The following is a 16,521-nucleotide window of genomic DNA, read 5'->3' as shown; positions in this document are numbered from 1 at the left end:
GCTTTTAATTTTCCTTTCTAGGGCAGTCATGAGGCCAAGCCTTGGCTTCGGCTTAAATGGCAAAGGCAGTGGTTGCCTGGGCTGGTGCAATGGAAGGAGATTTTTCAGTAGAGCAACAATCTCATATGGCTCATATAAAAAACTGCAATGTTCCTGGAAGCATTGGATATTGGCAAAATATTTACTCCAGGGCATCAGACCTAACTGTACCTGCTTATAGAGCAGTTTAGCTGGGTAAGTGGAAGATCTACAGCCACACCACACTGAATATGCCCAATCTCACCAGATCTTGGAAGCTATGCAGTGTGGGGCCTGCTGAGAAACATCTGACTAATACTAGGTGCTGTAGGTGGAATCATTGTCTTGTTCTGAAAATATTCCTTTTTGGTAAGAATTGACAGATATTCTGGAGTCAGAAGCAGACTCCAAGAAAGTCAGGTTCCTTCCACATACAGTTCACGTGTTGGTATTACACTATCAATAGAAGCCTGTCATATGTTGAATCCCACATCAGTGTGATTTGAGACTAGGAAACCATTGAACTACCAGAAGATCTGCAGTGTGGGTCTGGTTAGTACTCGGATGGCTGTCGGGGAATACTAGGTGCTGTAGAAAAATTAAACCATCAGCTCTGGGTGTGGGCTCTGCCTGGGAGACCCCAGGTTGGAGGCCGACTTCCTCAGGTCACACAGACCTGGCATGGTATCTCTAGTTAGGCTGTCTTGAAGGCGAAAACATATCTCGGCTATAGTCGAAGGCCTGGCTTTGCAAGAAGCAGGTCAGAAATTTGCTTCGGTCAGGAATAGACATTCTAGTTCCTCTGGCAAATAAGGACAAGGTTTTACTTCAACCTGGTTTAGTCGAAAGCCAAAGTAGTCATTTTGACTCATGCTCAATCCGAAAAATGCTGAGCAAATACATTTGGAAAAATGGAATCATACGTTCCTTATGTGTGGCATGGAGCCAGGGGTTTTTATGGATCCCTGGAGATACAGGAGGCTTACCTACAGGTTCCTATACCATTGTCCATCACTATTATCCAAGATTCTGCTATACTCCAGAAAAGCATTTTTCAGTTTAGGCTTTACCCTTTGGGTTAGCCACAGTCCCCAGAGTAGAGTAATTTTTTACCTCTCAACAATAAATACAGGATTCACTATAAGATTCAAGAATCGGCACACAGTAAAACGGTATCCATTCACGCAGCAATGCGGGAATGGGTTTGAGGGTATCTGCATCGACAGGAGGGAGTATGCACAATTCCACTCTAGGTCTCTGCTGCGTCTGATTCTTACATAGTAGAATCTACAACCGCACCACACTGGATATGCCCAGACTTCATTGGATCATGGAAGATCAGCAGTGTGTGCCTGGTTGGTACCTGGAGAGACCAGCTGGGAATACAAGGTGTGGTAAGTATTAATGGATTGCATCAGATAATAAAGACCGACTATGGTACTTAAGATAAAAGTAAGAAGGTCATTAGCCTGGTGGCTACAGACATCCCAGCGGGACAACGTAAAATCCTTTTAATATCAGACTGGAGATTCTGACACTAGGATTAGTGTCAGGGAGGTTGTGTTCCCAAAGTGCTGTCTACCAATAAAGGTTGAAACCTCGGGCCATATACAGGTACGGGACAGTCTTCATCTGGCGGATGGGTTTTCCTCTAATTACCCAGGGTGGTGAGAAAGTTTAAACAGGAAGACCAGCAGAGAATGGCAATGGATGTTCTACTCCTGCTCCCTCAACGTCCAGACCTATTAATGCAGGGTCCTGGTTATCACAGACATGTGGATCGACTGTCTTTGACAGCGTGGCCATTGAAACCTCTATCCTCAGGTCAGGAGGATACTTTCAAACAGTTTCAGAGCAAGGAAACCTTCCTTAGCTCGCATTTTTCACCAAATATGGCAAGCCCATATCCATTGGTGCAGTGAAAGAAAATCTACAGCCACACCACACTGGATATGCCCAATCTCACCAGATTTGGGAAGCTATGCAGTGTTGGGCCTGGTGAGTACTTGGATGGGGAACATCTGCAAACACCAGGTGCTATAGGTGAATGGGACCCTTAAAAAAAAAAAAAAAATTCAGAGTTTCCAGGGTCTTAGCATTTTTTCAGACAGGAGATGGCTTCCTTGAGAGAAGCAAGGGTCGGCATCGACTGTAGAGTTCCAAAAGTAAATGACCAACTTACAGGATGTGCGTACCTTTTTTCCAGGGTATGCTGCGCATTAAACTTTTTGATGTTTTTCCTACGTGGGACTTGTTTAGTCTTGAAAGTCCTTCAAGTTGCCCCATTTGAACCACTTAAAAATATGGATTATAAATGGTTGACAACTAAAGTGTCTTTTCTACTGACTAAGTCGTCAGCTAGAAGAATATCACACTTAGGGATTGTCATATTGTTCCCCATTTCTGATTGTTTATCCAGATAAAGTAGTTCTGGGTATCTTTCTAAGGTGATGACTAAGTTCCACCTTAACAAAGGAAATATTGTCCCGACCTTTTAGGGTCTGGACCTTTTCTGCGGGAGATGCATCGCTGGACGTGATCCGTGCATTAAGGATCTACATGGATGGCACCAGTGTCATCAGAATAGCATATTATCTTTTCATTCTCTATGGATTTCATAAGAGAGGATGACCTGCTGGTAGGCAGACACTGGCAAGATGACTTCGAATGACGAAGCATATTTTCAAGCTGATCTCCGTGTTTCCGGCTAATGTCTCTGTTCACTCTACTCGTAAGGTAGATCCGTCATGTGCAGCACAATGTGGTGCTAAAACAGAACAGATATGTAAGTCAGCCATATGGTCTTCCGTTTACACATTCATTAAGACATTATGCCATGGATACCTTTTCCTCTCACGCTGCTGAATTCGGGTGAAGGATTCTCCGGAGCATCAGGAGCGTCCCCACCACTAAACTGCTTTGGGAAATCCCTTTGTTATCCTGTTGATAACCTGTGGACCCTGCCGGAAAAATATACGTTACGGTAAGAACTTACCGTTGATAACAGTATTTCTCCTAGGTCCACAGGGATCCCACCCTGACTCACCTGATTTGAGTATCCTTTTTTACTCACTAGCCTCTTCCTCCTTGTACGGAAGGGTGTGTATGTGTGTTCTTCTCGCCTGATTAGGGTTGTACATAATGCTCCTGCCTTGAGCTTTGGAATACAACTGATTTGCCAGGGGGCGGGGATATATGGACGGGCCCGTTGCATGCTGGGAGGCCAGAAAGCTTTGACTGGTGCAAATCCGTTGTCGCTCCATCATATCCCATTGTTATCCTGTGGACTTAGGAGAAATACCGTTATCAACGGTAAGTTCTTACCATAACGTATATTTAATTTTCTGTCAGTTCATTTATTTTCTTTAAAATCTATATAATTTATAAACTAGTACCACATGATTGTTGGATCATCATATTACAGATTAGAGCTTCTAAACTAGTGGACTGATTCAGAGTCAGGCGCAAAGTGGCTGTATATGTGGGCAGCTACAGAAGGCAGATTTATTACATTATGGTAAGGCGAAATTCCGTTCAGCTAATTTGAGAATCTTTGCATCTGCAAGCAGGAAGCTGTGCCGCCCACTGTTTTTACGCCAGCCGCTGCACGGAGCTTTAGAGCACATGCCCAGGACGCACTCGCAATTCAGGGCAGTTCCATGCAGTCACATTTTGGTCATTCTGTTCCCACCCTGAAACACCAAGAAAGACTGATCCGGTCAATTTTTGTCCAACTCTGAATAGGCTGGACACATGCAAAAACATATACATTTTGTATATGCACGGTGTGCAAAAACTCGTCCTTTGCGTTCGTGCACAGAGATCCATCTGACTTAAAATCAGCCCCTAGGTCTGTAAATGACATCTGGAAAGTGATAAACTTTAATACCACTTTGTTTATAAACGTGGTACATTTTACAGAATACCAACTTAAATGTATATGCAGTACATTTTTACACATTACTTCTGCTGGTAGTGTTTGTAACTGTAGAAAGTTTATAACAGGCACTACTAGGGAAAAGTTTTGGAACACTTCTGTTTTTCATTATTTATTGAAATTTAAGCAATCATAATCCAGTGAATAACCAGAAATGATACAAAGGTAAGCACTAAATTGCTGATGTTATAAAGAGAGAGGAAAAAAAAGCTTGTTGGCTAAAACAGAAAAATGTAAAATTCAGAGTTATTGAAGAGACTTTCCTGGACCATGAAGAACTGCCATTAGACTACTGAAGACTGGAAGAATGCCTTATGGACCGATGAATCTTTGATTAATCACACAGGAGATTTGTATTCTGTCGAGTGGGCAAATGGATGGTTCCACAGTGTGGAGTTTAGTTATTAAGCAGCACTTCCTGGCCTGTAGAAGTCAAAAAATGTAAAAGGGCAATGCTTTTATCAGCAAGATACTCCATGTTTTGCTATTAAAATCATTTGTACATTTCAGACTTTAACATGCCAGGAAGTAAATTAACCCATGTGACACCAACTGAGGAGGAAGTGTGGTGGTCTGAGGCTCTTTTGCTGGATCCCAGGTTTACGACTCGCATAGAGTAGCACACTGAACTAAAAGCATTGGCGCACGCCAGGGGGAGTACCTAGAAACACTCTTCTACCACCCCCTCACCCTGGGCTGACAACAAACGGAGCTCCACCCATCTTGGTGTAATGCACCCGTTAATCGTGGCATTATGCTGCAAGAGGACAGGGCCTAATGACACATTTTACCTGGCCTATGCTCTTGAAAGAAATTGATAGGCAGTGCTGAATCACCCAGGAATAGTGTCTATTAGTCCCGGCTGTACAAAAGAGAGAACTGCACATAAAAATACATGAGTGTATTTGTTCTTTGTAAAGCCATGACTTGTAGGCACTTTCCATGGGTGGCTCAGCACTGCTTGTCAGTATTTGTGCAATGCAAGCTGTCTGTCTCTTGGGACACGGTGGCTGCGCTACCGAGGAGTGCATCCGGTGGTCTGGAGATGTTTGGACTGCTCATTGTGTGGGGGAATACAAATGTGGGGCAAGTTTGATTTCATGTTTGAATGTACTTTTGTTGTGGTCTTGAGGAGGGGAATGAAGCCTCGATAACACACATTGAAAACGATGGAATGGTCAGCATAGTCTCAATCAAGCTGGTTTGTGATTAACTGGACAGAAGGGTGAACAAAGTAACAAGTGCAGCACATTTGTGGGAACTTGTACAGTGGTGTTGGGTAGAACTTCCCAAACGATATTTGATTTCCATTGAAAAAAGCATGCCACAAGTGTGTCTACTTTAAGGAGTCAAAAATGTAGATACAATTTTGTTAAAAAGAAATCCTAGAATCCTTTTGTTTATCTCATCTGTTTGTTTGTCCTATGCTTTAATTTCATTGTTCGTTGAGACACTGAACTGCATAAATTTCATTTTTAAAAACCTGTCAAAATTGGGGTTGTGACAGGTAGTGTATGTAGATGTAATGGGGTGTAACAAGATAATGTTAAAATGGCTAAAAGCTTTCCATTGTAAAGTGATTGTCACAAAGTATTCTAGGTATTAGGAAAGGAGTTGTATGTAGTGACACATTTTCTTTGTTTATTCAGCAACAACATCTCATAGAGCTGATCAGACAGCGGGAGACAGAAGCTGCTCTGGAGTTTGCGCAGACCCAGCTGGCTGAGCAGGGGGAGGAAAGTAGGGAGTGCCTAACAGAGATGGAGCGGACATTGGCACTACTGGCCTTTGACAACCCAGAGGAATCCCCATTTGGGGACTTGCTTAACATGATGCAACGGCAAAAGGTAAGTTTCCTCAACCAGTTCCAGGCAGTGCAAGAGATTTGGTGTAGACAGTACATTGTAAATATTTTAACATCATGGGCCGGATATAATGACGCCCGAGTTCGGCCACCATGCGGGATGTCGGCTGAACTCAGAAGTTTTTTTAAAGCAACAATCACTTACAAGGCAGAACCATTCCTTGAAAGTGATTGCCCCTTTAAAAAAACATCTGAGTTCGGCCGGCATCCCGCACGGCCGCCGAACTCGGCTGTCGTTATATCTGGCGCAAAGTGTGATTTCACACTGCGTGGTAGATAGGTTTCTCTAGCATGTGAAATATAAGAAAGAAACATCCTTACATCAAGGTGGAGTGGTTTTTTTTTATCTTTGGGGGGGTACTTTTAGTGTACCTCCATAAACATGCAGTGCAGGCAGATATTTTCTTGGTTGCATTAGGGTAGGGCCACACATAGCAGCTAAGCAGGACCCGTTCAGCTGGAGCTGCTTGGCCGCAAGGAGACTGCACATGGGCGCCCACACGTGCGGCAGACCCGCTGTCGCCGGATCCGACCGCAACGTGCTGCAATTGGGCCAGATAACAGGACGGCAGGATTTCAGTGTGAACACATACATTTTTCTCTATCGTCCTAAGTGGATGCTGGGGTTCCTGAAAGGACCATGGGGAATAGCGGCTCCGCAGGAGACAGGGCACAAAAGTAAAGCTTTTACAGGTCAGGTGGTGTGTACTGGCTCCTCCCCCCATGACCCTCCTCCAGACTCCAGTTAGATTTTTGTGCCCGGCCGAGAAGGGTGCAATTCTAGGTGGCTCTCATAAAGAGCTGCTTAGAGAGTTTAGCTTAGGTTTTTTATTTTACAGTGATTCCTGCTGGCAACAGGATCACTGCAACGAGGGACAGAGGGGAGAAGAAGTGAACTCACCTGCGTGCAGGATGGATTGGCTTCTTGGCTACTGGACATGAAGCTCCAGAGGGACGATCACAGGTACAGCCTGGATGGTCACCGGAGCCACGCCGCCGGCCCCCTCACAGATGCTGAAGCAAGAAGAGGTCCAGAATCGGCGGCTGAAGACTCCTGCAGTCTTCTTAAGGTAGCGCACAGCACTGCAGCTGTGCGCCATTTTCCTCTCAGCACACTTCACACGGCAGTCACTGAGGGTGCAGGGCGCTGGGGGGGGGCGCCCTGGGAGGCAAATGTAAACCTTTAAAAAGGCTAAAAATACCTCACATATAGCCCCAGAGGCTATATGGAGATATTTACCCCTGCCTAAATGTACTAAATAGCGGGAGACGAGCCCGCCGGAAAAGGGGCGGGGCCTATCTCCTCAGCACACGGCGCCATTTTCTGTCACAGCTCCGCTGGTCAGGAAGGCTCCCAGGTCTCTCCCCTGCACTGCACTACAGAAACAGGGTATAACAGAGAGGGGGGGCAAAATAAATGGCAATATATTAATATAAAAGCAGCTATAAGGGAGCACTTAATCATAAGGCTATCCCTGTCATATATAGCGCTTTTTGGTGTGTGCTGGCAGACTCTCCCTCTGTCTCCCCAAAGGGCTAGTGGGTCCTGTCTTCGTATAGAGCATTCCCTGTGTGTCTGCTGTGTGTCGGTACGTGTGTGTCGACATGTATGAGGACGTTATTGGTGTGGAGGCGGAGCAATTGCCAAATATGAGGATGTCACCTTCTAGGGGGTCGACACCAGAATGGATGCCTTATTTGTGGAATTACGGGATAGCGTCAACTCGCTTAAGCAGTCGTTTGCCGACATGAGGCGGCCGGACACTCACTTAGTGCCTGTCCAGGCGCCTCAAACACCGTCAGGGGCTGTAAAACGCCCCTTGCCTCAGTCGGTCGACACAGACCCAGACACAGGCACTGATTCCGGTAGTGAAGGTGACGAATCAACCGTATTTTCCAAAAGGGCCACACGTTATATGATTTTGGCAATAAAGGAGATGTTACATTTAGCTGATACTACAGGTACCACTAAACAGGGTATTATGTGGGGTGTGAAAAAACTACCAGTAGTTTTTACCGAATCAGAAGAATTAAATGACGTGTGTGATGAAGCGTGGGGTGCCCCGATAAAAAACTGCTAATTTCAAAGAAGTTATTGGCTTTATACCCTTTCCCGCCAGAGGTTAGGGAGCGCTGGGAAACACCTCCTAGGGTGGACAAAGCGCTAACACGCTTATCAAAACAAGTGGCGTTACCCTCTCCTGAGACGGCCGCACTTAAAGATCCATCAGATAGGAGGATGGAAAATATCCAAAAAGGTATATACACACATGCAGGTGTTATACTACGACCAGCTATTGCGACTGCCTGGATGTGCAGTGCTGGGGTAGTTTGGTCAGAGTCCCTGATCGAAAATATTGATACCCTGGACAGGGACAATATTTTACTGTCGTTAGAACAAATAAAGGATGCATTTCTTTATATGCGTGATGCACAGAGAGATATCTGCACACTGGCATCACGGGTAAGTGCTATGTCCATTTCGGCCAGAAGAGCTTTATGGACACGACAGTGGACAGGCGATGCGTAGAGGAGTTATTTGGGGTCGGTCTATCGGATTTGGTGGCCACGGCTACGGCCGGGAAATCCACCTTTCTACCTCAAGTCACTCCCCAACAGAAAAAGGCACCGACCTTTCAACCGCAGCCTTTTCGTTCCTTTAAAAATAAGAGAGCAAAGGGCTATTCATATCTGCCACGAGGCAGAGGACGAGGGAAGAGACAGCAACAGGCAGCTCCTTCCCAGGAACAGAAGCCCTCCCCGGCTTCTACAAAAGCCTCAGCATGACGCTGGGGCTTCGCAAGCGGACTCGGGGGCGGTAGGCGGTCGTCTCAAGAATTACAGCGCGCAGTGGGCTCACTCGCAGGTAAATCCCTGGATCCTGCAGATAATATCTCAGGGGTACAGGTTGAAATTAGAGACAGAGCCACCTCGCCGTTTCCTGAAGTCTGCTTTACCAACGTCCCCCTCAGAAAGGGAGACGGTTTTGGAAGCCATTCACAAGCTGTATTCTCAGCAGGTGATAGTCAAGGTATCTCTTCTACAACAAGGGAAGGGGTATTATTCCACTCTTTTTGTGGTACCGAAGCCGGATGGCTCGGTAAGGCCTATTCTAAATCTGAAGTCCTTGAACCTGTACATAAAGAAGTTCAAGTTCAAGATGGAGTCACTCAGAGCAGTGATAAGCGAACCTGGAAGAAGGGGACTTTATGGTATCCTTGGACATCAAGGATGCGTATCTCCACGTTCCAATTACCCCTCACACCAGGGGTACCTCAGGTTCGTTGTACAAAACTGTCACTATCAGTTTCAGACGCTGCCGTTTGGTTTGTCCACGGCACCTCGGGTCTTTACAAAGGTAATGGCCGAGATAATATTTCTTCTTCGAAGAAAAGGCGTATTAATTATCCCATACTTGGACGATCTCCTAATAAGGGCAAGGTCCAGAGAACAGCTAGAGATGGGTTTAGCACTATCTCAAGAGGTGCTAAAGCAGCACGGATGGATTCTGAATATTCCAAAATCCCAATTAATGCCGACAACTCGTCTGCTGTTCCTGGGGATGATTCTGGACACAGTTCAGAAAAGGTTTTTCTTCCCGAAGAAAAAGCCAAGGAGTTATCTGACCTGGTCAGGAACCTCCTAAAACCAGGAAAGGTGTCTGTACATCAATGCACAAGAGTCCTGGGAAAAAATGGTAGCTTCTTACGAAGCAATCCCTTTCGGCAGATTCCATGCAAAGGGATCTGTTGGACAAATGGTCAGGGTCGCATCTTCAGATGCACCTGCGGATAACCCTGTCGCCGAGGACAAGGGTATCTTTTCTGTGGTGGTTGCAGGAGGCTCATCTATTGGAGGGCCGCAGATTCGGCATGCAGGATTGGATCCTGGTGACCACGGGTGCCAGCCAGAGAGGCTGGGGAGCAGTCACACAGGGAAGAAATTTCCAGGGAGTGTGGTCGAGCCTGAAAAAGTCTCTTCACATAAGCATTCTGGAACTAAGAGCAATCTACAATGCTCTAAGCCAGGCGGAACCTCTGCTTCAAGGAAGACCGGTGTTGATCCAGTCGGACAACATCACGGCAGTCGCCCATGTAAACAGACAGGGCGGCACAAGAAGCAGGAGGGCAATGGCAGAAGCTGCCAGGATCCTTCGCTGGGCGGAGAATCACGTGATAGCACTGTCAGCAGTATTCATCCCGGGCGTGGAAAACTGGGAAGCAGACTTCCTCAGCAGACACGACCTTCACCCGGGAGAGTGGAGACTTCATCCAGAAGTTTTCCACATGCTATTAAACCGTTGGGTAAAACCAATGGTGGACATGATGGCGTCTCGCCTCAACAAAACACTGGACAGGTATTGCGCCAGGTCAAGAGATCCGCAGGCAATAGCTGTGGACGCGCTGGTAACACCTTGGGTGTACCAGTCGGTATATGTGTTTCCTCCTCTGCCTCTCATACCAAAGGTATTGAGGATTATACGGCAAAGTGGAGTAAGACTAGTGGCTCCGGATTGGCCAAGAAGGACTTGGTACCCGGAACTTCAAGAGATGGTCACGGACGATCCGTGGCCTCTACTTCTGAGAAGGGACCTGCTTCAGCAGGGTACTTGTCTTTTTCAAGACTTACCGCGGCTGCGTTTGACGGCATGGCGTTTGAATGCCAGATCCTAAAAGGAAAAGGCATTCCAGAAGAAGTCATTCCTACCTTGATCAAGGTAAGGAAGGAAGTCACCGCGAAGCTTTATCGCCGTATTTGGCGAAAATATGTTGCGTGGTGCGAGCAGCGGAGTGCTCCGATGGAGGAATTTCAACTGGGTCGTTTTCCTACATTTCCTGCAATCAGGATTGTCTATGGGTCTCAAATTGGGATCTATTAAGGTTCAAATTTCGGCCCTATCAATATTCTTCCAAAAAGAATTGGCCTCAGTCCCTGAGGTCCAGATTTTTATCACAGGAGTACTGCATATACAGCCTCCTGTGGTGCCTAAGGTGGCACCGTGGGATCTAAATGTAGTTTTAGATTTCCTCAAATCAAATTGGTTTGAACCACTAAAGAAGGTGGATTTGAAATATCTCACATGGAAAGTGACTATGTTACTGGCCCTGGCTTCGGCCGGGAGAGTATCTGAACTGGCGGCTTTGTTTTATAAAAACCCTTATTTAATTTTCCATTCGACATAGGGCAGAGCTGCGGACGCGTCCGCATTTTCTCCCTAAGGTGGTATCAGCGTTTCACCTGAACCAGCCTATTGTAGTGCCTGCGGCTACAGACGACTTGAAGGACTCCAAGTTGTTGGACGTTGTCAGAGCCTTAAAAATATACATTTAAAGGACGGCTGGAGTCAGAAAATCTGACTCGCTGTTTATACTGTATGCACCCAACAAGTTGGGTGCACCTGCTTCTAAGCAGTCGATTGCTCGTTGGATTTGTAACAAAATTCAACTTGTACATTCTGTGGCAGGCCTGCCACAGCCTAAATCTGTTAAGGCCCATTCCGCAAGGAAGGTGGGCTCATCTTGGGCGGCTGCCCGAGGGGTCTCGGCATTACTACTCTGCCGAGCAGCTACGTGGTCAGGGGAGAACACGTTTGTAAATTTTTACAAATTTGATACCCTGGCAAAGGAGGACCTGGAGTTCTCTCATTCGGTGCTGCAGAGTCATCCGCACTCTCCCGCCCGTTTGGGAGCTTTGGTATAATCCCCATGGTCCTTTCAGGAACCCCAGCATCCACTTAGGACGATAGAGAAAATAAGAATTTACTTACCGATAATTCTATTTCTCGGAGTCCGTAGTGGATGCTGGGCGCCCATCCCAAGTGCGGATTATCTGCAATACTTGTACATAGTTATTGTTAACTAATTCGGGTTATTGTTTAGGAAGCCATCTTTCAGAGGCTCCTCTGTTATCATACTGTTAACTGGGTTTAGATCACAAGTTGTACGGTGTGATTGGTGTGGCTGGTATGAGTCTTACCCGGGATTCAAAATCCTCCCTTATTGTGTACGCTCGTCCGGGCACAGTACCTAACTGGAGTCTGGAGGAGGGTCATGGGGGGAGGAGCCAGTACACACCACCTGACCTGTAAAAGCTTTACTTTTGTGCCCTGTCTCCTGCGGAGCCGCTATTCCCCATGGTCCTTTCAGGAACCCCAGCATCCACTACGGACTCCGAGAAATAGAATTATCGGTAAGTAAATTCTTATTTAATGTATGTTTTCACACAGTGCGGCTGTGGTCTATTGAAATCCTGTGTGGCAGTGGCTGGATCCTGTTCTGCGCCATCCAGCAGAACAGGATCCATGTAAAGACAGAACCCACCTCCTTGCCAAGCGGGTCCTGCTTGGCGCTATGTGTGGCCCTAACCTTACCGTTTATTAGCATGCAGCCCAACTCACTACAAATCCCTGTACTTGTGACTTGCGAATACCTATGGTTATGCTGCCTAGAGGAGAGGTGATGGTCACCTTTAGAAAGGTGAAAAAATTAAGCAGAGTGCAGCACATCCTACAAACAGCCTTGTGTTGATAGTTTCCTTATGAGTGCCTGCTATCCTGTTTAGGTGAGTACAAGGTCACTCTTCTTTCCTTGTTATCTTGCAAACTGTGACACATGGTAATGTATAGACTACAGCTTCATCTTGTACTTCTGTTAACAACTGGGCATACGTCCAATGTTGTCTGATCGCTGATTGTATGTAACAAAGGTTGGTTCCACAGTCACTATACAAATGCCTTAATTGAATGATTTATGTGATTACAGGTTTGGAGTGAAGTCAACCAAGCAGTCTTAGACTATGAGAACCGCGAGTCAACACCCAAACTGGCAAAGCTCCTGAAACTGCTCCTGTGGGCGCAGAATGAGCTAGACCAGAAAAAGGTCAAATACCCCAAGATGGCTGACCTCAGCAAAGGGACAGTAGAAGAGCCCAAGTAACAAAGACTGTCCCAGAATGTGTGTGACCTCATTCATTATCAGTCTGTGACTGCAGCATTTTCTACCAGCACGCATTTTGGACACTTCGTTCCCTTAGACAATTTCCTTTAGGGCTCTCCCTTTACAGGAACAAGAGCCCAACCAAGAAGCAAAGCTGAAAGGTTATAATAAAGTTTATTGGGTCTGTTATCCTCATGGACCGTTCTCTGACCTGGACTACAGTCAATGCTTTGGATGCAGGTCCCACCAATCAGAGGGGAAATAGGGAGAAAAGTAGTCTATGCATTGTACCACAGAAGTAGGGTAATTTACCAAAAATGACTACACTCAAGTAAATATTTAATCCACGAAATAGATATTATTGTAATCTGCTAAATATATATTTATTAATCCCCATTTCTACAACAGGTGTCTTTTGAACAGGATGATTCATAATTATTAGTAATAATAATAATAATTGTATTGCAAACAATTATGTATTGGTAATATTTTCTGTGGTTTACTCTACACCACAATTATTGACTTAATTTATTTTAAAGCAGTCCCAAAATTATATTTATGGTTGAGCTAATGTTATGCAGAAATATCCCCAATGTTGTTTCTGTGTTCCAGTGACAAGTTAGGAAAAATGGTGCATATTCTGGCTAAACACAGGTTAGCAAGACAGTTTGTGGGAGGCTAGTCAACCATTTTGTTTGTGAAGGCAATTGATTAAGCAGTATTTGGATATTGGTTTAGCGCATAAAATTGTGTGCTTCTGTAATGTCACTGGCGTTGAGTCAATTGATTGTCTGCAGTCGATTATTAGTTCAGCTCACGTGGTTTCCATTGAGTATAGGCTGCATTCAGTTATTGTTACCTCACAAAAGGGCTGCCTTTTCTGCATGACTAGGCTGCACTTTCATGAGGATTTGTTTATGCTATAAAATGTCAGTGCAGGTGTCTACAGATGGAAGAACATATAGAAATACTTAGTACTTATTTTTTTTTTTTGTTGATTCTACTTTTATAACTAACCCTCCTCATCATTCTAGGCATGTTTCATTTTAGCTGGTTAGAACCCTCTTCAAATTATCCTTATTTTCCCGTTCCATAAATGGCTAGATATTCTGTAATCCTGCTGGCTGTATGTATGTATGTATGTATGTATGTATGTATGTATGTATGTATATGCGACAGTGCCATGTAACTGTTATTGAATATGCCACAAACAAACCCACCTTCTCTGGCAGTATAAAACTGAAAGGACAGTGATGTTTGTAACTGAATCTAGACATCAAGCAAAGTTCAGAAAGACTGTAATCAAACATACAGTATACCATGCATCTACCATCATGACCTGCCAGTTCATCCCTGAAGGAGTTAAATATTGCATCATGTATGAAACATAGGCACACCCTTTCAAGTGATTTGCCCTATTGTGCTGGATGCAGGTGTTATTACCAACCGGGAAGCGACAGGTTCTCAGAATAGAAACGGATTTAGCCAAAGCCATACTTTCGTGGTAGAAATTATTGTGACAAATGCTTAGCTGACGTGGGAATTTGTTTAATATTCCTGCCAGCTCTAGAACACACTGGTCTACGTATTCAGATTTATTTACTTTGTTTTATCGTTTTTGTTATGTGTGGGTTTTTTTTTTTTTTTTTTTTGCCGGGGAGGGACTCTTCTTCTTTTTTTTTTTTTTTTTTTTTTGCTCTCCTTCAGTGTTGGGCAGACATTGCCCATTGTTTTTGTGGCCAATACTTCACTATGAATTGCAGCCATCCACAGATTGAACCTGCAAACCTCTTTGATGAACACTGATTCAGGTTGTAGTGAGTGTGGATGGTTTTCTGTTTTACTCAGTCTGCCTCATTTTGTCACATGTTCAGGTTAATAACAAGGACTGTTCTGCCATCAAAGTGATGTAATTACATAAGATGCCCCTGTTCTCTACACAGACAATAGAGGTGGCCACTTTGTGGGTTGGGACAAAATGTATGAGAATGCAGCCTATTTATGTATAAAGAGTAGTGGAGCTGCTAAGATTCAGTGCCTCAGTGATATCACTGGTTTCTAGTGAATTTATAGACTGTTTTTGGAGAGTGAATGAGTATATATAGCTTTTCCCACTGTGTGCACATGAGGTACTTAGGGGAGGTCATTGATTCCTAGTGAAGGTTGCAGTCTTGTGAATGTTTTGTTTCCCTCAAAATGGTTGCCTTCACTATGTGTAGGGGATAGTTATAATATGGCACCCGTTATGTGATTACACTTCACAGATCTGTTTCCTATTCATCTGTTCTGTTTCAAAAGAAAGGTTTCTTGCATTGCTTGATTAGGGTTAGTTGGTTGAAAACATTCTTCTACTCGCACAACTGTTAGGTCAATAAATATCTACAAACATGGCTTTTATGGGACAGGTCATGCCAGTCTGGATCTTCATTACCACATCCAGTGCATTGATCAGTTGGAGAATATTGGGTGGCTTTCCTCTGTGCTGGATAAGTGAATTACATTGTACATAGCAGTATGCCTTTGTATATAGTTTTACATTCTTGCAGGTTGAATACATTGATATGTGTGTGTGTACTGTGCATTATACTTGGGAGAGGTTAGTCAAATGTTTTGCAATTAAAATTTCTGAAGACATAAAACCAGCGCTGTCTTTATTTTCTTCCTTCTCATCTGCCCCAAATATTTCCAAGGAAATGTAAGTGGTATTTTGGCTTGTGTTCTGAATTGGATAAAAAAAACACTGCATGCACTGTATTATTGTGAAGATGAGTCCAGTTTTGGGCAGTATTTCTTATTCTTACTCTCATGCTTGCCACCGTGCACCTGTTTTCCTGAGTAAATAGCGGAGATGTTTTAATATGTTACTTATCTCTACTTTAACAGATATCCTGCATCTACACTTATCGCAGCAATGCAAGATGTCTTAGTACACCAATAGTTTGAACAGCAAGTCACTTGCCTGATATTCTAATAACTCCTCTGGCAATCTCTGTTCCATCAGTGTGAGAACTAGGATGACCCAATTTGTAATGGCCCTTGGGTGGTGACATGAATCTTAAAAAAATGCAAGTTCTTAATGCAAGAAAACAGTGTTTGCACAAAGAATTCAGGAGGCAACGGTGGGACATGTAAGTAACCATAGTGCCTTCCATGGTGCTATAAGTAAATAGAAAAACAATTAAAAGTTTTAGAGGTTTAAGAGAAGTCAAAAGCGCGGATGGCTTTTTCCATGGACTGCTTTTTAATACACTTTGGAGAAACAGTAAAACCCTTTTTTGAGGCAAAATAGTGGTAATCACTACTGGATACATTTGCCCCGTTATAGCATGTGAAATTTAGTAATTCGAAGATGAAACAGCCATGGAGTTTCATCTTGTTGAGCCACTGCCACTTAGTAGAATACTCATCTCACCAGAGATTAAATCCATTTTACTTAGCAGTCTGTCCCCGTTCAGATTCAAAGGTCTCCTGATGCCTGAAGAACACAGTGATGAAAAAAATCAATGGCGTATCTCCAGCACTGAACTCACCTTATAGCCAAATTTATAATTTCCTGCTGTACATTTTCATATGCAGGCCATATGAAGTAAAAGGATAGTCCTTTGAACATGGAGAGATCCCCATTTCTGCAGCGGGGTACATTGGTTTCCACAGAGAAACATCGGGGTGTAGTGATGGATCTTGATCCGGGCACCAACAGGCTAAAGCTTTAGACTGTACCAGGATGCATTGGGGCCTCCTCCTGGCACCATTTCGAGTTGGCGCCT

The 16,521-nt window shown here is 44.5% G+C and overlaps 1 protein-coding gene across 7 annotated transcripts in view; it reads left to right on the top strand.

Moving 5' to 3' along the window:
* The window catches only part of GID8 (GID complex subunit 8 homolog), a 98,262-nt gene extending 82,869 nt beyond the window's left edge, over positions 1 to 15,393 (top strand). For all 7 annotated transcript variants that reach the window (XM_063959262.1, XM_063959267.1, XM_063959268.1 and 4 more), the window contains exons 4-5: positions 5,605 to 5,802; positions 12,581 to 15,393. In XM_063959262.1, coding sequence (XP_063815332.1) covers positions 5,605 to 5,802; positions 12,581 to 12,754 — 372 coding nt within the window. In that variant the 3' untranslated portion in view covers positions 12,755 to 15,393. The remainder of the gene's footprint in view (positions 1 to 5,604; positions 5,803 to 12,580) is intronic.
* Positions 15,394 to 16,521: the final 1,128 nt, after the last annotated feature.

The sequence above is a fragment of the Pseudophryne corroboree genome, chromosome 3, assembly GCF_028390025.1.
Source record: "Pseudophryne corroboree isolate aPseCor3 chromosome 3, aPseCor3.hap2, whole genome shotgun sequence".
In the NCBI taxonomy this organism is placed as follows: Eukaryota; Metazoa; Chordata; class Amphibia; order Anura; family Myobatrachidae; genus Pseudophryne; species Pseudophryne corroboree.
The sequence above is the reverse complement of the archived record's forward strand: the minus strand, read 5'-3'. Positions and strand labels throughout refer to the sequence as shown.